This window comes from Myotis brandtii, unplaced genomic scaffold (assembly GCF_000412655.1).
Source record: "Myotis brandtii unplaced genomic scaffold, ASM41265v1 scaffold731, whole genome shotgun sequence".
NCBI lineage: Eukaryota > Metazoa > Chordata > Mammalia > Chiroptera > Vespertilionidae > Myotis > Myotis brandtii.
Genome location: NW_005370895.1, coordinates 1,716,847 through 1,737,866, shown reverse-complemented (window position 1 = coordinate 1,737,866; position 21,020 = coordinate 1,716,847). Strand labels below are relative to the sequence as shown.

Genomic DNA, 21,020 nt, shown 5'->3' with positions numbered 1-21,020 from the left:
AGCACTTGGGGTGTTGGCCAGCCATGGCGATTGGCTCCTGACAATTCCTTTGTTATTCCCAGTTGCTGATAAGGATATTGAGGCTAGAGAAGCTAAGGAACTTGCCCAAGGGGACACAGCTGGTATGTGGTCCAACCAGGAATTGACCCCAGGCCGTCAGAGTCTAAAATCCAAACTCTTAACCACTCCCCGAGGCTGCTGAGATATGCTGGTCCCACTGGGTGAAGCCCAACAGCCAAGCTCTCCATAGCCTGGCCCCTCCTCTGTTTCCAGCCACCTCTACCCACATTTTCCTTGACTTCCGCCCAAACAAACTCCCTGGAGGGGCTCCCAGGAAGCCATGTTCTTCATACCCCTGTGCCTTTTTAAAATATATATTTTTTTTATTGATCCAGCCTGAAACCTGGGCATATGCCCTGACCAGGAATCGGACCATGACCTCCTCCTGTTTCATAGGTCGTTGCTCAGCCACTGAGCCCCGCACGGTCGGGCCATACCCCTGTGTCTTTGCATCTGCTCTTCCCTTCACCTATCTTTCCTGACACCCATCTCACGATCCCTGGCTGACAAACTCCTATTCATTTTCCAAAATCCATCTTAAGTGATGCCTCCTCTGTGGAGCCTTCCTTGACCACCGTCCCCAGAGTGTTAATAGCTGACCCTCAGTGCCTTCAGAGAACCTTGGTCCTCCTTGGTGCCTTCAAGTTGCTCTCAGGGGGGTCTGGTGGGACAGAGGGATAAGCAAACAAATGTTGAAGTCGGCAGTTGCTCCTGCAGCGGGTAAAGGCAGGAGAAATTATGTCAATGGCCTAAGGGTGGATCACTGCCCCTTCTGTTGGGCTGTTGGTGTCACTTCCTGGGGCTCCCAGGGTGTGAGCACACCATGCTTGAAGGGAACACCCACAGCTTAGCCATTTTACCCCGTGCTCAATCCGAGAAGCAGAGATCTGCTCCACGGATGGGCCAGCCCAGCCGCAGCTGGTGAACTTGTAGAGAGGGATGTTGGTCTGCAATGCGTCATCTTCCCAAGAGAGGTCAGGGCTGTGTTGGCCAAAATGAATTTCCCGGTAGGCATCTGACTTCCGTGCAGGCTGTGACTGATCTGCCGGGCTGATTCACGATTATGCTGCGTCTACCTCCCGCACCTTCCCGGGCACTCCTGCAGGGTAGCATGCGCCTTAGTGTGCGTCTGTCTCCTGCTGCCTGGGCTGGTTCCCGTCCCTGGTGGACAGCTGCTCGGCTCACCTTCATTGGACAGAGGGGATGAGACCCGAGCCTCCCAGGAAAGCACACCCAGATCTGAAGCAGCTGGTTCGGCCCCATCGAAGAAATTTTAAACCACACTTGTTAGCCTTTTAAGCTGCATTTAACAAGTCTGGGAGCAGATAACTTCCCTGGTGTTTGTCTGGTGGGATCCTCTTTCTTATATTTGTTCCCCTTGCAAAGAAATAGAGTGGCAGGGAGGAGAAATAACGGGGCGTTTGTATAATATCCTGTGGTACAGGGATGAATGAATGGTGATTAATGAGTGGTGATGAAAGTGATTGGAAATTCCCCCAGAAAAGCTGCTGGGGAGGCAGACGCCAGCGAGGGTGTCCTAATAAGGGGAGGTCGGGAGGGAGGCAGGAGAGGGAAGAGCTGTGACTCATGGGCCCAGTGAGGCGCTTGCTCATGTCCCGGATGCTCTGAGCGCTGCTGCCGTGAGGTTCCGCTGAGATTTCTTTCAGCCGCTGAGACCTCAGAACCACCCCAGAATGGAGCTTTGGCTGGGTTTCTGGGAACCTGGGAAATAGATCTTCTGAAATAGTATAGCAATGAAATGCCACGTTCCCGGGGAAACCAAAGAAAGAGGTTGAAGAAGAGGATTCCCATGGGTTTGTTTTGTTTTTAACATGTTTTCATTGATTTCAGAGAAGAAGGGAAAGGGAGAGAGATAGAAATATCAATGATGAGAGAGAATCATCCATGGGCTGCCTCCTGCATGCCCCACACTGGGGATCGAGCCCGAAACCTGGGCATGTGCCCTGACAGGAAATCGAACCTCGACCTCCTGGTTCATAGGTCAACGCTCAACCACTGAGCTACGTCAGCCGGGTGCCCATCTGTTTTCTTTAAGTGACAGTGCACTCATCAAGCACTCAGATGCACTGGCCCGACTGGGGGTGGGGTTGGGGGTGCTGACCATCCCTTTGCTGCAGAACATGGTGGGACAGAGGCAGCGGCCGCAGCCCTGTGAGCCCCTGGGTTCCCACCACGGGACCCACCTCTGGACAATCGTCCCTTCATGTGGGCCGTCAGGCTCATTGGCCACCCAGAGCCCACAGTCAGGACCCAAGTTAGGGAAGGGGTGGCGGCTACCAAGGAGAAAGTGGCTCTTCCCGGTTCATCCGAGAAGACTTGAAGGTCGACAGAGCAAAGGGAATGGGAAAGAGACTGTGCCTGGTCAGAATTCGGGCCCCGTCCTCACCGGAGGTGCACGCCTCTGTTTAATAACCAACGCCTCTCACTGGCCTGGTCCTGTGTGTTCATATCATTGGCTGAACCCCAGCCTGAGGCATTAGCATTATTTTGCTCTGATTTCCAAATTTGCTGACATAATATGTTTATATCTAATTTCTGTGCAAGTTTTCCTCCCCTCCAGTACTGCATTAATGTATGTATGTATGTACCTCTGACGCTGTGTGTATATGGATATACTGGGCCTATGAAGCACCCAGGGCAGGAGACGGCAGCTCTTTGCAGATAAACATGTCCCTCTACAAACAGTTTCTGGGTGTGGACTTTGGTCTGCAGTCATATTGAGAGGAAGCGTGGCAGTTTCTCCGGTTAATTGCTATTGATACAGACGGGGTATCTGAAAACATACAGCCCGAGCCATGTAGGACGGGGTTCACTATTTTTGATTTTTAGAAAAATGAATAATTCAAACCTGAGACACGTGTCAGTGTCCAGCCCACAAGGGCCCAGTTCTTTCCCACTGGTAAGGAGAGCAGTCATTTTACATCCTCCCCTCTAGGCCCTGAGTGGGGGGGGGTGGGGGGCGGGAAGGGACAAGGAACAAAGATGTCAAAGAGGGCATCCTCCCTAGACCCCTGAGGGGAGACAGCAGGTCTGCAGACCTGAATGGTCCTGCTCACTCCCTTTCTCTTCCTTCAGAAGCTTTTGTGCTCGGTCTGCCCCGTACAACCAACATCACGATCCTTATAAAGCGGGGGCTCCTACCTCTGGGAGCGAAGCCCTGTCACCTGCTCATGTCTGGAAAACTCTTGACCACGCTGCTCATCAAACCCGGAGACAGAAAGGAGTTTCGCTTTACCTGCCAGAATCCAGAGACTCACTTTGTCATTGAGGTCGAGAGGAACATTGGTAAGTACACACTCGGGGACTGCTGCCTACCTAGCCAGCCCCTAGTGCTGGGGAGCTGAGGTCTGTTTTGAAACTGCACTTCATTCAGTCTTATACGTGCCTGGTACGGGTTAAGTTCTTTAATCCCCCAAATGGCCCTTGGAGAAGTTCACAAAGGGACTTGCCTGAGATGGCACAGCCAGTGAGTAGCAGCAAGACCAGAGCCCGGGCTCTCGGGCTCCAGAGTCCTGGCCTGTGACCACTGAGCCACACTGTCGCTGAACAGAGCTGTGGGTCTTCGGGCCTGGGATGCTCAGTCGGATGTGCTAAAACCACTGACTTGGCTGATGACGGGTGCGAGTCAAGGGATTGGAGGATGAGAGAAACGGAAGGTTGAGGAGGTGGGTAGAGAAATGGGTCCACAAGGCTCAAGGGCAAAGGTAGCAACTGTGGAGGCTGAGGGAGCTGGGTTTCATGGGACTTCATCTAAGTTGCTTAACTGCTTTTTGACTTTGTTTTCTAGTCTATAAAATAAGAGTCCTTTACCAAACAAGTGGGTTGTTATGAAGATGAAATAAAATAATGGCTTGAGAGAGTGTGTGATACTCAAGAAAGCAACAAACTATAGGTATTTGGTATTGTTATTACTCAGAACTTGAGCTTGGGATAGGAGATTGACACAAATAACAATCAGGCAAGAAAAAACAACAAGTGTGTCATTTCCCCATCGTTTTAAGGTGGGTATTCACAACACTAACAACACTATTTGTGATCTCAAAGCCTACTCAGAACATTTCTTTGCCTTTCACGGAAAATAAGTGAATTGGGCAATAGATCATGAAGGGGGGCAAAAGGATGAAATCAATAAAGACCAATTACGTAGACAAATCTCTGCCTGGTCTCCTAAAAGGAAAGGAAAGAGAAAATACAAATATACAGCATCAAAAGTGTGAATGTGGATTAATGACATATACAAAGGCGATTTCTAAAATTGTAAGAGACAATGTGCAACATTGTGATATTCAGTGTGAAACTCTGAATGGACATGGTGATTTTCAGGAAAAACTTAATGGGCTCATAAAAAAGGTAGGAAACTGGAATAAATAAATAGCAATGGAGGAGATGGGGTTTGGCTTAGAGATGGTTTCAGCCCTAGCCGGTTTGGCTCAGTGGATAGAGTGTTCGGCCCACGGAATAAAGGGTCCACGGTTCGATTCTGGTCAAGGGCACGTACCTGCGTTGCAGGCTTGACCCTGATCGGGGCACGTGCGGGAGGCAATCAATCGATGTGTCTCTCTTACATCGATGCTTCTCTTTCTGTGTCTCTCCCCCTCCCTTCCACTACTACCTCTAAAAAATCAATGGAAAAGTATCCTTGGGTGAGGATTAACAACAACAACAAAAGAGAGATGGTTTCATTAAGGATCTTCTAACACTGTAAGGAGCAGGTAATTTCTGGTATTTAAGCCATTCTAGAGAAAGGTAGGCAAGCTCGTTCTGTAAACATCCAAAGCCCTGTGGGCCAGATGGTCTCTGTCACATCACAACTGCTCAGCTGCGCTATCTCAGCATAAAGTCACCCATAGAGCCCTAGCCAGTTTGACTCAGTGGATAGAGCCTCGGCCTGTGGACTGAAGGGCCCGGGGTTTGATTCCGGTCAAGGGCAATGCCCAGGTCGCAGGGCTTGATCCCCGGTAGAGGGTGTGCAGGAGGCAGCCGATAAACGATTCTCTCTCATCATTGATGTTTCTCTTTCTCCCTCCCTCTCCCTTCCTCTCTGAAATCAATTTTTTTTTTATTTTTTTTTTTTTTTAAAGCAGCCATAGATAATAGATGAACGCTTAGGCGGGGAACATTCCAGTGAAACTTTATTTACAGTAACAGGTGTTCGGCTGGATTGACCTCATGGGCTGTAGTTGGCCGACTCCCATTCTGAGCATAGAAAGAGAAGTTTCATACTCATTTCATAAACCCTTACAACCCTGATGTCAACATCTACCAAGAGCATAAAAAGAGAAAACCATCAACCAGTCTGTTATGACTGTACATGCAAAAAAATATATATCTTAGATAAAATATAAAACATGTATTAAAAGAATAAAGCTCAAGAGTAGGGAAGGGTTCGCTGGAAGACTAGGGTAGTTCACCATTAGCAAGTCGGCTAATGGAATGCTTTGCTCTGTTAGATGAGAAAAAAAAAAACTGTACGTGATCAGCTTAAGAGATTGTTTTTCATACAACATTCTCAGTCAGAAGGGTGTTTGCTTAATCCAATGAAGTGTTTCTATCAGAACCTGGTAGCAAATATCATATGCAACAGTCATTGCCCGTAACCTGGGAAACAACGTAAGAGTTCCCGCTAAGCATGCTGTTGGTCACTGTTATTCAGAAGTTCTAGTTAAAAATTTAGGGATCATCTTAATAAATATATAGGATACCTAGGAAGCAAAATATGTAAAATTTTCCTGAGAGACAAAAGAGAAGACACAAATACATGGGGAGGTGTACTGTATTCCTTAAAAATCTCAGTACTTTGTAACTGTCAGTTCTCCTTCAAATTAATTGACCAGTTTAAGTCGATTACAATTAACATGTCAGAGAAGCTTTCCCAGAGCTGAGGAGAATATTGATATGCTTAAGGGTTCCCTGGAGCCCTGGCCGGTGTGGCTCAGTTGGTTGGGGTAGTCCCGTCTGGTTATTGTGACCACTCTTCCCTGTGTGTCCATCCTCAAAGCCGAAGCTCTTAGCAACCAATTGACAAGTGCTTACATGACCTGACTCTCCCAGTGTCCTGTGGCCGGTACAGAGTTGTGGCTGAGAGATGGAGCTTTGTGGCTCCGGGTTCTTGGTATAGAATTAAATCACAGTCTCTCAGGTGGCCCAGGCCTGAGCATTTTTTAATATATATTTTTTATTGATTTCTGAGAGAAAGGGAGAGGGAGAGACAGAAACATCAGTGATGAGAGAGAATCATTGGTTGGCTGCCTCCTGCATGCCCCCTACGGGGGATCGAGCCGTTAGTCCGCAGGCCAAGGCTCTATCCACCGAGCCAAACTGGCTAGGGCAGGCGTGTGTTCTTTTAACAAATATTTTTCATTGACTTTTTTTTTGAGAGAGAGAGAGAAACATGGATGTGAGAGTGAACCATCTATCGGCTGCCTCTTGGACATCCCCTACTGGGTATCGAGCCTACAACCCGGGCATGTGCCCTGACCAGGAATCGAACTGGCAGACTCAGTGCCCTAGCCAACACCCAACCAACTGAACCACACCAGCCAGGACATGTGTATTTTTTTTTAAGTATATCTTCATTGATTTCAGAGAGGAAGGAGGAAGATGAGAGGAAAACATCAATGATGAGAGAGAATCATTGATTGGCTGCCTTCTGCACACCCCACACTGAGGACTGAGCCCGCAACCTGGGCACGTGCCCCGATTGGGAATCGAACTGTGACCTCCTGACTCACAGGTTGATGCTCAACCACTGAGCCATGCCGGCCGGGCGGGCATATGTATTTTTTAAACTTCCTCCAAGTGCATCTGAGCTGAGAATCGCCCCCTTCATAGGTTCGGTGATCCCACAAGGGCACGGAACCCAGTAGGAGCCGCTCCATGTGGCCCTGGGCACGTTGGAGGTGGAGATGCAAAGGGACAAGGCCATATGTTAAAGGAAAGAAGTGACTTGACGTAAACAATGAAGTTGCAAGAGCTCCTAAAAATAGGTGCTGTCTTTACTGACAGACAAACTCTAATTTTAGCCACATTCGTCACCTTGTTATCTAACCCTGTTTTGTGGGTTAGGTGGTGCCGTGTGTTGGCAGGGACTCGGGTTGAGCAAACACAGCCCGGGCTTCTGTCCTGGGATTGTGTGTGTACTGTAAGCGGCATGACCATCCCCCCAGCTCGGGGCTGAAAAAGGAGAGGTTTGGCATGGATGACCTCAGAGGTCCAGCTCAGCTCTAAAATTCTCCCATTCTTTCGTTTCGAGTGGGCGGTACTTTCAAATACCCGACTGGAGCAGCAGGTCATTAGCCAGAATTGCCCAGCCGGCGTGGCTCAGTGGTTGAGCATCGACCTATGTATGAACCAGGAGGTCATAGCTGGAGTCCCGGTCAGGGCACATGCTGGGATTGGGGGCCAGTCCCCAGTAGGGAGCGTGCAGGAGACAGCCGATCAATGATTCTCTCTCATCATGGATGTTTCTATCTCTCTCTCCATCTTCCTTTCTCTCTGAAATCAATAAAAGTATATTTAAAAACGTAAAAAATAAAGTGGCCAGAATCCATCTCCCCTTCCCCATTCCCCATGCCCAAGACAACAGCCTGTTGGGTTGCCTGCGTGCTGTTACTTCTTCCACGTGCTTTCCCTATTCCTCCCTTTGTTTTAGAAGCTTAGGAAACAACGTACATCCTTCATTTGTTGTTAGCTTTAAGAAAATCCAACATGGTAATAAAATGTGAGCATTAAAGCCACGAGGCAGAAAGAAACTGTGCCAGGGGTTCCAGCCACTAAGGGGCTTGCACGTTCTGAGTGTACTCAGTGAGTTGATGAGCCTGTGGATGGGAAAACCAGTTTTAAAAGGCAGAGCTTGACACTGTGCCCAAGGTTGTGAAATGGTGGCTCCGGCTCCAGGGCAAAGGGCCTCCCACCGACTGGACTCCACCGACTTCATGTGAAAACACAAGAGTTAGGAAGTGTCTTGGGTGTGGTTCCCTGAAAACAGCCTGAATGGGAACTTTCGCTTAAGACACTTGTCAGGAGAGTACCCGTGGAAGCACCCTGTGAAGAAGTGAGAAAGGAGTGAGCTAGGGAAGGACTAAGCAAAGATGTTTTTGTTTGAAGTGATATAATTTATTTCTTTTAAAATTTTTTAATATATATTTTTCTTGATTTCAGAGAGGAAGGCAGAGGGAGAGAGAGATAGAAACATCAAGGATGAGAGAGAACCATTGATTGGCTGCCTGCACGCCCCCCCACACTGGGGATCAAGCCCGCAACCTGGGCATGTGCTCTGACCAGGAATCGAACCCTGACCTCCTGGTTCATTGGTCAACCACTGAGCCATGCTGGCCAGGCAAAGATGTTCTTGTTCTGTTTTAAATATGTTTTTATTTTTAGACTAGAGGCCCGATGCACAAAATTCGTGCAAGGGGCTTGGACCCTGCCCCCGCCCACTGTGGCAACGCCTCTGCCTCAGCCCCAGCCACCGCGGCTTCATCTGGAAGGTCATCCAGAAGGATGTCCAGAAGGACATCTGGTCTAATTAGCATATTATGCTTTTATTATAGAGTAGAAGGGCGAGGGAGAAAGAGAGAGACATTGACAAGAGAGAAACATTGATCAGCTGCCTCCTACACAACCCCGACTGGGGATCGACCTCACAACCCAGGCATGTGCCCTGACAGGGAATCGAATCGGTGACCTCTTGGTGCAACTGAGCCACACCGGCTGGGCAAGGATGTGGTTTTAGCTAAAGTGTAGCCTCAGGCTGATGCCGGCAAAGGAGTGGCTTCACCAGGTTGAGGTCAGGCATTTTCACTCTTGACATGAGCTGAGCGGTGGTTGGCTATGGGCTGCTGCTCCCTGCTGGGGTAGGCAGCGAAACCCTCGAGTATCTCTGGCCCGGGAGGCACCCCCAGCTGAGGCACTTCAGCAAAGAAGGGGGCTTCTGTGAGCCACTGGCCATCAACACTATATAATCTGGAGATGGGTGTGTCCACCTCGGGGTACTCCCAGAGGGTCTACTAAAGAGATAAGGAGGAGCAGGGAGAGGCCTGGCAGCATTTATGACAAGATTGTTTTGTGACTGTTTCAGACTGCACATCACACCCATGTCCTTTTGGGGAGTTCGAGCTGCAGCCCGTAATATCGCTGTTGCCCCACCTCAACCGAACTTTCATCTGGGACATCCAAGCTGGCAAGAGCACCAGTCTGGAGCTGGTGTTCTCCAGGCCTCGCCTCAGGCAGATCGGGCGAGGGGAGAGCTGCCCAGACGGAGTCACTTACAGCATCAGTGGCTACATCGGTGCCACCGAGGTCCGGATCGGAACCTTCTGCAGCAGCGGCACCGTGTCCCGGATCAAGATGCAGGAGAGCGTCAAGATAACCTTACACCTGCTGTGGTTCGACAACAGAAGCCACTCCGGCTTCAGCATGTCGAGCCAGTCATCCATAAAACGTGAGCACGCCATGCCCTCCTGCTATTTGCTGAGGTTGAAACATACAAAATCTCACCCTGGCCGGTTTGGCTCAATGGATAGAGCATCGGCCTGAAGACTGAAGGGTCCCAGGTTCGATTCTGGTCAAGGGGATATATCTCGGTTGTAGGCTCGATCCCTGGCCCTGGTGGGGGTCGTGTGCAGGAGGCAACCCGTGAGTGTGTTTCATATCGATGTTTCTCTCTGTCTGTCTCTCCCTCTCCCTTCCACTCTAAAAATCAATGGGAAAATATCCCTGGGTCAGGATTAACAACAACAACAAAAACCATACGAAATCTCTCTTGCTCTAGGTCAGAAAGGACCAGGTGTTGGGAATTTTGTATGGTTTGACCTGAATACCTTACAGGGACATCCCACTCTTCCACAAGCGACACAGGCCAGGCCACTCACGCCTGGTGTGGATCCACCCTTCTCTAGTAGCCTTGGCGGTGACTCGCTTTTCTTTGTTCTTGGTACATGTTTGTTTTCAAGAAATGAAATGGGATTGGTTCTACAGCCCTATCATGATCGCTCCGTTTCTTTGTCCTGTCTTCTATCTGTTTCACATTTTCTCTAACGGTGTTAGTGGTGTGCTAGGACCGGCTCACAAGAGCTCATTGTTCAGTTGCAGGAAGTTTGTGAGCTAGTATTAAACAGAGCCGTCTTTTAAAACAGAATTATATAAACTTACTAAAATGATGAGTGTAGAAACAAAGGCCATAAACCACTCCAAACTCATTGCCCCCTAGTGATTTCTCTACATTTTCCTGTTGTCTGTGCTCTTGAGGTTATTTACGCTGATTCTCTCTGCAAGTGGAAATCCTTTATGATGGTGAACTGCTGTCCATCTCTTTCCAAGTTCACATTCGGTCATCCCACATTGGTAGCTTGAAATCAGCTCTGGTGGGAAATTTACACCAAGGAAATGGGCAGGCCCTACATATCAGAACTCCCTCCCCCTCCCCCGCCGAGTCAGTTGTTAAACATAGACTTGCACACCACTGATGTCTCCTCCTCACACCGTATCCCGACCCACGGCTCAGGACCTGAGAACCTCCTTCCCCTGCCCTAAGCTGTGGACAGTCAGGGCAGGATCTAATCGCCTTGTTTGGGTTTCCCCTCCCAATAGGACTGTGCTTCATCGAATCTGTGTTTGAGGGTGAAGGTTCAGCGACCCTGATGTCTGCCAACTACCCGTTCAGCTTCCCCGAGGACGAGCTCATGACGTGGCAGTTCGTCATCCCTGCCCCCCTGCGGGCCAGCGTCTCCTTCCTCCAGTTCAACAACTCCAACTGCGCGAAGAAGGAGGAGCGGGTTGAGTACTACATCCCGGGCTCCACCACCAACCCCGAGGTGTTCAGGCTGGCGGACAAGCAGCCCGGGAACATGGCTGGGAACTTCAACCTCTCTCTGCAAGGATGTGACCAAGATGCCCAAAATCCGGGGATCCTCCGGCTGAAGTTTCAAGTTTTGGTCCAGTGTCCACACAATGAAAGCAGTGAGTGAGCCCACCTTCCTTTCTCCTCCTCCTCCGACACCTTCTTTCCTTCCTGTTTCTCAGCTGTGGCTTCTGGACCTTTGGACCCCGGAAGAGTTGCAGGAAGTATGTTGCTAGGCAGCGAGGCAGGCTTAGTGGTGAAGGCATGGCATGCCCAGCCATTGAAACACAGTAAGAATCCAAAACGCAAACTTACGTTCAGGGTGCCAGGTTATTTCTGTTGTTGTTATTGTTTTGTTAATCCTTACTCAATATTTTTTCTATTGCTTTGTTTTTAGAGAGAGTGGGGGGGGGAGGGGCCAGGGAGGAGAGAGAGAGAGAGAGACAGAGAGAGAAACATTAATGTGAGAGACAAATTGAATGGTTGCCTCCCGCATGCACCCCAACCAGGGCTGGGAATCAAACCCCAGACCCCTCGGTCCTTGAGCCAATGCTCTAACCAGTGAGCACACCAGCCAGGGCTGTTGAGTTGTTTTTTTGTGTGTGTTTTTTTTTTTAATATATTCCATTGATTTTTTACAGAGAGGAAGGGAGTGGGATAGAGAGTTAGAAACATCAATGAGAGAGAAACACCGATCAGCTGCCTCCTGCACACTCCCCACTGGGGCTGTGCCCGCAACCAAGGTACATGCCCTTGACCGGAATCGAACCTGGGACCCTTGAGTCCGCAGGCCAACGCTCTATCCACTGAGCCAAACCGGTTAGGGCAGAGTTGTTTTTAATTAAGGCATTGGAAGGTTACCCTCTAGACAGCATGTCTTGACCCTACACTGGGAGTCTCGATGTCCCCACACCGGCAGCAATGATAATGATCGCTAACGCCGTTGAGCGCTCCACACTGCATTAAGCACGCCGCTTATATGTCCCAGCTAATCCTTATGACAACCCAGTAGGGGCGGCAGGAATTAATCTTCATCTACTGATGAGGAACCAGAAGGTTCAGACAGGTTGTGGAACGAGGCTCACATCACACAGCTGGCCAGGAGCTGAGCGAGCTCAGCACCCAGAGCCCGTGCTGTGAGCCACACTGAGCCCCAGGTAGGTGGGTGAGCATGAGGTTATCTTCATCCCACACACAATTACTCAGACGCCTCGAAACTAAAGAAGGGAAGTCGGGGCCAGGACGAGGGTGAGGTGAAGTGCTCAGGATGCCACGTTTAAGGAGGCGCCCACTCCGAGGGGCTCCCTGTGATAGAGGCGTAAGTACAGGTCAGCCCCCAAGAGCGAGTGCCTCCTTAAATGGTGCATCCTGAGCCCTGGGCCCCTCGCCTGCCGCACCTGAGTCCTGGTCCCGAGGGTTGTGGTGTGGATTTTGAGATAATGTATAAGAGGAGGCCAGCGTGGTTGGGGCTCATCTGTGAACTAGAATCTGTGAAGGAGTGAGTTGTGGCCGGTGGGCCGGGCATTTCTTACCTGCTGAGGATGGGTTCTGTCCAGAGGGCTGACGCTCAGCTTGTTTTTCTTACTTATTTCTGGGAAGTAGGCAGAGCCAGGCAGAAAAATTGAGTGGGAGTGGGGAGTGGCATGCTGTTTCTGTTTGTGAGAGAGACACATCGATTGGTTGCCTCCCCAACCGGGCCAGGGAATCCAGCCTACAACCCAGGTGCGTGTCCTTGAACGGAATCGAAACCACGACCCTTCAGTCCGTGGGCCGACACTCTAACCACTGAGACAAACTGGCTAGGGCGCTGTTTGTGTTTATAGGGCCGATAAACATCTGAAAAGTAACCCTGTAGGGTGCACTCAAGAGGCTGCCTTAGGAATGCCCCCTTGGCACCCACTTGGGGCCTGACTCTGCCCATATCTTGACCCAAGATTCCTTCTAATTCACAATAATTATGTAGAAGACGTAACTTTATGTACTTGAGTGAGTGTGTGTGCGTGTGTGTGTGTCCATTAACACACTTTGGAGTTCCACTGTCACATTTAATGCTGGAACAGCAACGAAAGGATTTGGAATGGAGTGGGTTTGAGTTTCAGAAGACGGAAAGATTTGTTTATCATCTTAGGGCGAAGAGCTGCTGATTGATTCTGTTTCCTGCAAAATCAGCTGGGCTGACTTCTAAAACTAACCAAACAGTAAACATGCTACAACCAGCATAAAGAGTGATGAGCTGCCTTGTGGCGGTGTTTCGCCTTAAAGTGGGGTTTCCATTTTTCTAGAGGAGGGCGTGACCTTGACCAGCAGGAATATCTTTGGGGATAAGATTAGGCTGGGCTGGACTCAGGAAGATCTCCGGTTTCTAGATGGCGCCGTCTGGGTCCTTTTCATCCTGATGTGGGCCCTACATTTCAGGAGGTTGCCCGCGGCAGCCAGTCCTGGGCACCCACATGTGTGTCTGATCCCTTCTTAATATGTGTGAGCAGCTGCTTGCAGGCAGTGTAGCCCAGTGGTTAAGACTGCCGCCCCCAAATCTGGCCTGTGTGGATTTGAACCTGGTTCCCCTACTTACTGTGTGACCATGGATGGGCAAGCATCTCTTTTTTAAAAATATTTTTTTATTCCTTTCAGAGAGGAAGGGAAATAGAAAGAAAGAGGGAGAGAGAGATAGAGATAGAGAGAGAGAGAAATATAAGTGATGAGAGAGAATCATTGATCAGCTAGCTACCTCTTGCAAATCCCACACTGGGGATTGAGCCTGAAACCTGGGCATGTGCCCTGACCTGGAATTGAACCGTGACCTCCTGGTTCATAGGTCAATGCTCAACCACTGAGCAACGCCAGCTGGGCAAGTCTCTTAACCTCCATGTGACTCGATTTCTCACTTTGAAATGCAGCTCAGAGGCCTCCCCCGCAGGGGTCGTGAGGACGAAGGGAGGCAGCACAGCGCATCTTCAGCTCGTGCTCAGGGAGCCTGGATTGGTCCTGGCGGAGCTGGCACGTCCTGGGGCCTCAGGCTTGCTCCCCTGGGGCCCATTTTCATTTTAAAGAAATTTCTATAGATGCCACAGGAATGATGAGGGGCCTTCATGAAACTTCAGTCAGTAACCCAATCCCCTCAGTGGTTCCCGGAGTCCATAAGTATCCAGTAGTGAGATGCTGTCTGTTTTTGTGTGGGGTTGTCTTTTAAGCTGCGGGCTCTGGCGTTTGTTTGCATGCGGGAAACACCCACAGTGTTGTAGAAAGAGGATGAGAGTCTTCTGTGGTGGGAAACCAGATTCAGATCACGGGTCTGCCCTCTGTGACCCGAGACACCCTGAGCCGGTGGTTTCAGCCTTTCCGGCGCCTCCCCCTTCAGCTGTCAGTTGACAGCCACACCTCCTCGCCCTCCCTTTTGTGAGGGTGGGACAAGGCCACTTGTCAAAACACACAGAAGACACAGTCACAGTACGTCTTGTCTTTCCTTAGATTGGTGAGTGTTAAAAGGTGACGTTTCCATTTAAAACGCCCCATCTCTGCACATTTCCATCCCACTCTGCCTGCTGACGCCTCGCATCAGGACATTCCTGAGGCAGCAAGGCCGTGGGCTGTGTCTGCCCCGCCCCTCCAGTTATCTTGAGATCCAACCGGAATCAGTGTGGGGAGAGGACACGTTAAGTGACTAACGAATGGAATGCATCTGCAAATGAGAATGCGGAAAGCAGTGCATTACTGACACTCCCGCCATGGAAGTCCTGTCTTGCCCCAGAATCAGGATGCTTTTTTCTCAACAAACTGCACTGTTTCAGCTCAACTGGTAGGGGTCTCATTTCTGCCCACCTGATTATTATATAGTAATGCTCGAAGGAGATGTAACCGTCACACCACTGTACCGTTTCCCACCCACCACCCACAGGAATGGCTAAACTAACAAAGGCTGGGGCACCCGCCGAGGGTCAGAGTGCTGTCGGGAGTGCCAAACGTTGCAGCCGCCTAGAACCACCTGGTTGTTTCTTACAGAGTTAAACCCGTGCCTTCCTACTTCTGACCCAGACACTTCGCTCCTCAGTGTTTACCCAAGAAGTGGCACGGTACATCCACTCACAGTCGTGCAAAGGCATAGGTCCAGCACTCTTAGAAAAATCAAAAACGGGAAACAACCTACATCTCCATCAACAGGAGAATGGGTAAAGGAATGTGGTAGAAATGTGGTCCACGCTTTCTCTTCTTAAATTTCTTTTCGACTTACTGTGATGCTGCCTGAATAATAAAAAGCGTTTCCCACATTCCCCGGGCATGAGAGGTTTTGTGTGAATCTTTGCCCATTTCACGGGGCGGCCGCTGACGCCTGTCTTGTGTGTGTGGTTCCAGATGTAACCTACGAGATTGACTTGAGTAAGGAGCAAGCCATGTCGGTCACCATCGAGCCGAGGCCCGTGAAGCTGAGCCGCCGCTTTGTCCCCGGCTGCTTTGTGTGTCTGGAGTCTCGGACCTGCAGCACCAACCTCACCCTGGCCCATGGCTCCAAGCACAGGATCTCGTTCCTCTGCGACGACCTGACACGCCTGTGGATGAACGTCGAGAAAACCATAAGTACGCCCGTGGTCGGGGCGCTCCCCCCTCCTCTAGGGCCGCGGGCATCTCTCTACATCCTGCCCTGTCTTCTTGGTGGGGTCCACGGGGCAGGGTGTAAATAGTGTGACCAGAAATGTCCCCCACGGTGCCGGGCGAGCAAGGGCCACCAGGAAGCGAACCAGGAGGGGGAGACCTGCCTCCCCTGGGAGCAGCCGCCTCCGCTGGAACATGCACCCTTCAGAAGGGCCGTGTGTGACCCCTGTCCATGCTCACGTCTCCTCAGACTCCCCCTGTGGAACCCCCTCCTCCTAGTTGTGGCCTTCCCCGTCCTCTCCCCCTGCACGCCCCCTGCTTCCACGCTCACTGCCCGCTTGCGGTCTCTCACATGAGACTCCAAGTCTTGAGTCTTGGTTTGTCTCTTTTTTGTTGTTGTTGTTATTAATCCTCACCTGAGGATATTTTTTTCCATGGACTTTTAGAGAGAGTGGAAGGAAAGGGTAGAGACAGAGAGAAGCATCAATGTGAGAGAGAGACACATCTATTGGCTGCCTCCCACACGTGCCCCACAACTGGTGGTGGGGATCGAGCCTGCAACTGGGCCGGAATCGAACCTGTGACCCTTCAGACGCTCTTTCCTCTGAGCCAAACCTGCTAGAGCTATTGCATTTTATCCCTTTAGCCCCTAGCAGGGCTGGCCATGTGCTAGTCACGTAGTAAATGTGTGATGAAGGTGGGGCAGCCAGACCCATAGTCACCTCCCTGCGGGGCCCCTGTGATCTCTGGCGTGGATGCTCGCAGAGTCTCTGCGGGTGCAGGAGCCGGGGCCACCCCGTAGGAAGTGTCAGAGCTGGAATGCCAGCTGAGACCCCCAGCTCCACGCCCTGCTGTCACTACTGCACAGAACTGCCTCCCGTAGACGGGGTCACTGGGCAACAGGCCTGGGTGGGGAGACCTGTGCCCTGCCCACCTGGCACTTAGCACCTGAGACACAGAGGTGACAACCTGACAAACAAGAAGAGAAAGTTCAACCCTAAAAACTCCCCAGAAAGTTGGTCTGCCAGGTTAGGAAGAGTGTGAGAGAGCAGGACGGGGAGCTAGAAAAGGGAGCATCGGGAGCCGGAGTGGGGGACAGCGCGGGAGGAAGGACCAAAGGGAAAAGCCAGGAAGCCTGGGGCCGACTTGAGAGCTGGGAGGATGCTCTTCCTGTCTCCTCCCGGCCTGGGTACCATGGGCCCCTCTTTTCCAGGCTGCACGGACCACCGGTACTGCCACAGGAGGTCCTACTCCCTCCAGGTGCCCAGGGACATCCTCCACCTGCCCGTGCAGCTGCACGACTTCTCCTGGAAGCTGCTGGTGCCCAAGGACAGGCTCAGCCTGGCACTGGTGCCGGCCCAGAAGCTGCAGCAGCACACGCAGGAGCGGTTCTGCAACAGCAGCTTCGGCTACCTGGTGGCCGGCGCTGGCCCGGGCCAGGACCTCTACTTCGGCTCCTTCTGCGCCGGAGGCTCCATCGAGCAGATCCAGGTGAAGCAGAACGTCGTGGTGACCCTGCGCACCTACGCCCCCAGCTTCCAGCAGGAGCTCTCCAGGCAGGCCCTGACCGCGACCTTCATACCCTACTTCAAAGGTAAGAGCATCGTCTTTCACCTTCTTCCGTCTCCAGGCCTTTCCCATGCGGGCCTTCCTCTATTTTGCTTTTGTGATCGTCTTACTCCAGTTGTCAAATTGAAGAGGACAGATAGCTGAGGGGGCTGGTCCTCACACCAGACATTTTCGTCCTGATCCTGACTCCACCGTTAACCTGGAGTGGAAAATTCCAAGGCTCTGTGACAGGGGAGGTGATGGTTGATGGCAGCAAAACATATAATCAGATTCGAGTCTTTCTTGGAAGTGGCCAGAGCATAAGTTAGAACTAACCACATAGTCCCAAGTCCTGGATGTTTAAGGTGGTAACCTAAAAACCCATATTCGGGCATTTTTATGATTCTGATTTGAGAATTCGGAATGCAGCATGGAGAGCGCCGGAAAGGCCTGCTGGGAGAGAGAAGGATCTAGAACTCCAGGGTCCCGTTTTCCTGGGCGAGGACGGTGAGCTTCTGTGTCCCAGGCAGGAAATGAGGTCTCAGTCGGTCATGAGGGTGACTCTAGAACTCTTCATGGCTGATTTTAAAAGTCACAGTCGCCATCACAGATTGCCCAACGTTAGAGGCAATTGGAATATTGACCGAGGGCTTTCTCTGAGGTTTGCTTCACACTTTTGTTCTCAGGCATGAGTGTGAGGAAGAAGAACCTGTGGCCCTAAGATTAAGGTCCATCTAGGTTGCTGGAGATCTTTAAGATCATCAGAGAAACTCCTCCTGGGGAGTTTGTGAAAGTAACACACTCATCGGTGCGGGGTTATCTCCCCGGGGGTCAGGAGTAGATGAGTGGACGTGTCAGAGGCACTGTCTGCTTTGCAATTCCAGAAATCTTCTGAGGACCTGATGGGCTTTTTGTTCATTCGTTTGTTTTGTTACTGATTTTTAGAGGGAGTAGAAGGGAGAGAGAAACATTGATGTGAGAGAGAAACAGCGACTGGTTGCCTGCCGCACAAGCCCCCATTGGGGATCGAATCCACAACCTAGGCCCGTGCCCAGACAGGGAATGGAACCCACAGCCTTTTTGGTGTACGGGACAGAGCTCCAACCAACTGAGCCATCCAGCTGGGTCAGGACTTGAGGTTTTAATCTCAGAAACAGAAATCGGTATATACCAGCCGTGGGCAAACTACGGCCCGCGGGCCGGATCCGGCCCGTTTGAAATGAATAAAACTAAAAAAAAAAAAAGACCGTACCCTTTTATGTAATGATGTTTACTTTGAATTTATATTAGTTCACACAAACACTCCATCCATGCTTTTGTTCCGGCCCTCCGGTCCAGTTTAAGAACCCATTGTGGCCCTCGAGTCAAAAAGTTTGCCCACCCCTGGTATATACCCTCCCACCGTGGGGCACAGGTGAATGTTAGCGATGCTGAGGGCATTCCTGAAAGGAAGCCGAGATAACCACCAGTTTGGCAAACTGGCCTGTTTTTGCTCTTTGATTTGACTGAGACTCTAATCTTGTGCTGACCCATACAGTAGCCATGGGTCACCTGTGGCAACTTAAATGTAAATTAATAGTAAAGAAAGCTTGAAATGTGGTTCCTCGGTCACACCGAGCACGTGTCAGGTCTTCAGCAGACACGTGTGGCCGTGGCTACTCCCGTGGACGGTGCAGATGAGAACAGAAAGCTCTGTCGGACAGCTCTGGTCACGACACTCTACCATCTTCTCCGCCGCCGCGACTTCTTCTCTCCCTTTCGATGGAAACGTCTATGTTCCTTCTCTTCCCTCTCCTGCAGAGGAAGGTATTTTCACGGTGACCCCGGATATGAAAAGCAAGGTCTACCTGATGACCCCTAACTGGGAGCGGGGCCTGCCGTCCCTGGCCTCGGTGTCCTGGAACATCAGTGTGCCCAGCGACCAGGTGGCCTACCTAACCTTCCTGAAGGAGCGGACCGGCCTGGTGTGCCAGACGGGGCGTGCGTTCATGATCATCCAGGAGCAGCGGACCAAGGCCGAGCAGATCTTCAGCCTGGAGGAGGTGCTCCCCAAGTCCAGCTCCCACCATCACAACTTCTGGGTCAACATCTCCAACTGCAGCCCTGTGAGGGGCAAGCAGTTGGACCTGCTCTTCCAGGTGTCGCTTACCTGGAGAACGCTAGGTAAGGGCCTTCGGGATTTTTCAGGGATGGTAATGGTGTAAATTGGTAGCTGAGGGGGAAGGAGCAAGCCTGGGAGGTGAGTCAGAAAACATAGCTTTGAGTCCTGGCTGTCTGTGTATCCGTCAGCTATTGCATCAGTAATGCTGCGTAACAAAACACCCCGGGACTCAGTGGCTTAAAAACAGCCATTATTATTGCTCAGATGGTGGCTGGGCAGTTCTGATCTGAGCTGGACGTATGCATCCGTGGGCAGCATGTGGGTACAGGGGGCTAAGGAATGGGTGGTGGTCATCTTTGGAGGCTATGTACTCAAGTCCATCACAGACCTAACCCCACACGTCTCCCCTCCTCTGTGTCTCTGCTCATAGACATGACTGTCATCCTCATTGCCGTGGTGGGAGGCGGCGCCTTGCTGCTGTGTGCCCTCGGACTCATCATTTGCCTTGTGAAAAAGAAGTAGGTGGAATTTCTCCATCTTCAGCCGATCTGACGGCCCCTTAGATCACAGTGACCTATCACTAATTATGGACCTTTTTGCTTGCTTCCCATTTCCCTCCCAAAGATCAATGTTAAATCATATTGCCAGATATGAAGTATACTTAGAGGGGAAGAATATCCCAGGGGGGGGGGGGGGGGGGGGGGCGGGGAGAGAGACAGGACAAAAAGCCAAAATACAGGTGTGGTGATATATGAGCCTGCAGTTTTTATGCAGCCACCTCAGCACAAGTCCCCTGGGCCCATTAGACTGTGAGCATTGCGGGGGTGATCTCGGCGGGGTAATGGCCACATGGGCCCCGCCAGTCCAGCCCTGCAAACCCCCTCCCTCCATCACCTGAGCTAGAGACAGAAGCTGGTCCTTTTAAATATTCACTGAGAACAGTAGTTTCAGGTTCAAAGACTAAGCGATTTGTGGGACGTGGGGGAGACACAGTCTCTTCTCCCGCAGCCCAGGGGGTGCAGGGATCTGAGTTCCAGCAGGGAAGGGAAATGGTGCACATCTAAGACCGTTGTCTTCCTGACTTCTGTCTTGCTCCCTCTCTCAGTAGGAAAAAGAAGATGAACAAGGGCCCAGCCGTAGGTATCTACAATGGCAACATCAATACCCAGATACCGATGCAGCCAAAAAAGTTTCCGAACGTACAAAAGGACCATGATGCCCACGTGTACGCCGTCATCGATGACACCATGGTGTACGGGCATCTGCTGCAGGATTCCAACGGGTCCTTCGTCCAGCCCGAGGTGGACACCTACCAGCCCTTCCAGGGCCCCACAGAGGACTGCCCTCCCCCCTTCCTCCTCCCATATTCCAAGGTCCCAACTGTAAAGTTGACCACAAAGGAGTCATCCCCTGACTTTAATCCTGAGTCTGACAGTGAACCGTACACCTTCTCCCATCCCAGCAAGCAGAACGCAAGTGACGGGAACACAGACATTCCCTTGCTGGATGCCCACGAGCCAGTGGAGACTGGGGAATAACTTGGACCCATCCCAAAGACTTTGCATAAAGCAGGGCGCTGAGACGCCCTGTAGGGTGCTCACCAGAAATCCCAAAGAAGAGGAATTGTATGGAAGGAACAGCAGGAGGTTTTCCTGGACACCACCAACTTCTGATTTCCAAGTGGACTCATTCCGACGATGAAGACGTTGAAAATGATGAATTCTGGTCTGGATACAGTCATCATGGCTCATGTCCTTCTAAACTCAGGTTGCGTTAGAAACCAGCCCGTAATGAGAGAGAAGTGTGAGCCACCCCAGGACAGGGTTGCAACAAGCCCCGGATTGGGGTTTGGACTCTCTGTGA

The 21,020-nt window shown here is 51.1% G+C and overlaps 1 protein-coding gene across 2 annotated transcripts in view; it reads left to right on the top strand.

Moving 5' to 3' along the window:
* Nucleotides 1-21,014, top strand: part of CDCP1 (CUB domain containing protein 1) — a 33,772-nt gene extending 12,758 nt beyond the window's left edge. The window contains exons 2-9 of one of the 2 annotated variants that reach the window (XM_014530340.1): nt 3,157-3,366; nt 9,161-9,523; nt 10,672-11,040; nt 15,272-15,493; nt 16,722-17,102; nt 18,857-19,219; nt 19,588-19,675; nt 20,266-21,014. In XM_014530340.1, the coding sequence (XP_014385826.1) occupies nt 3,252-3,366; nt 9,161-9,523; nt 10,672-11,040; nt 15,272-15,493; nt 16,722-17,102; nt 18,857-19,219; nt 19,588-19,675; nt 20,266-20,695 (2,331 nt within the window). In that variant the 5' untranslated portion in view covers nt 3,157-3,251 and the 3' untranslated portion in view covers nt 20,696-21,014. Of the gene's footprint in view, nt 1-3,156; nt 3,367-9,160; nt 9,524-10,671; nt 11,041-15,271; nt 15,494-16,721; nt 17,103-18,856; nt 19,220-19,587; nt 19,676-20,262 lie in introns of both variants that reach the window. The other variant, XM_005882664.2, reaches the window with a different exon arrangement.
* Nucleotides 21,015-21,020: the final 6 nt, after the last annotated feature.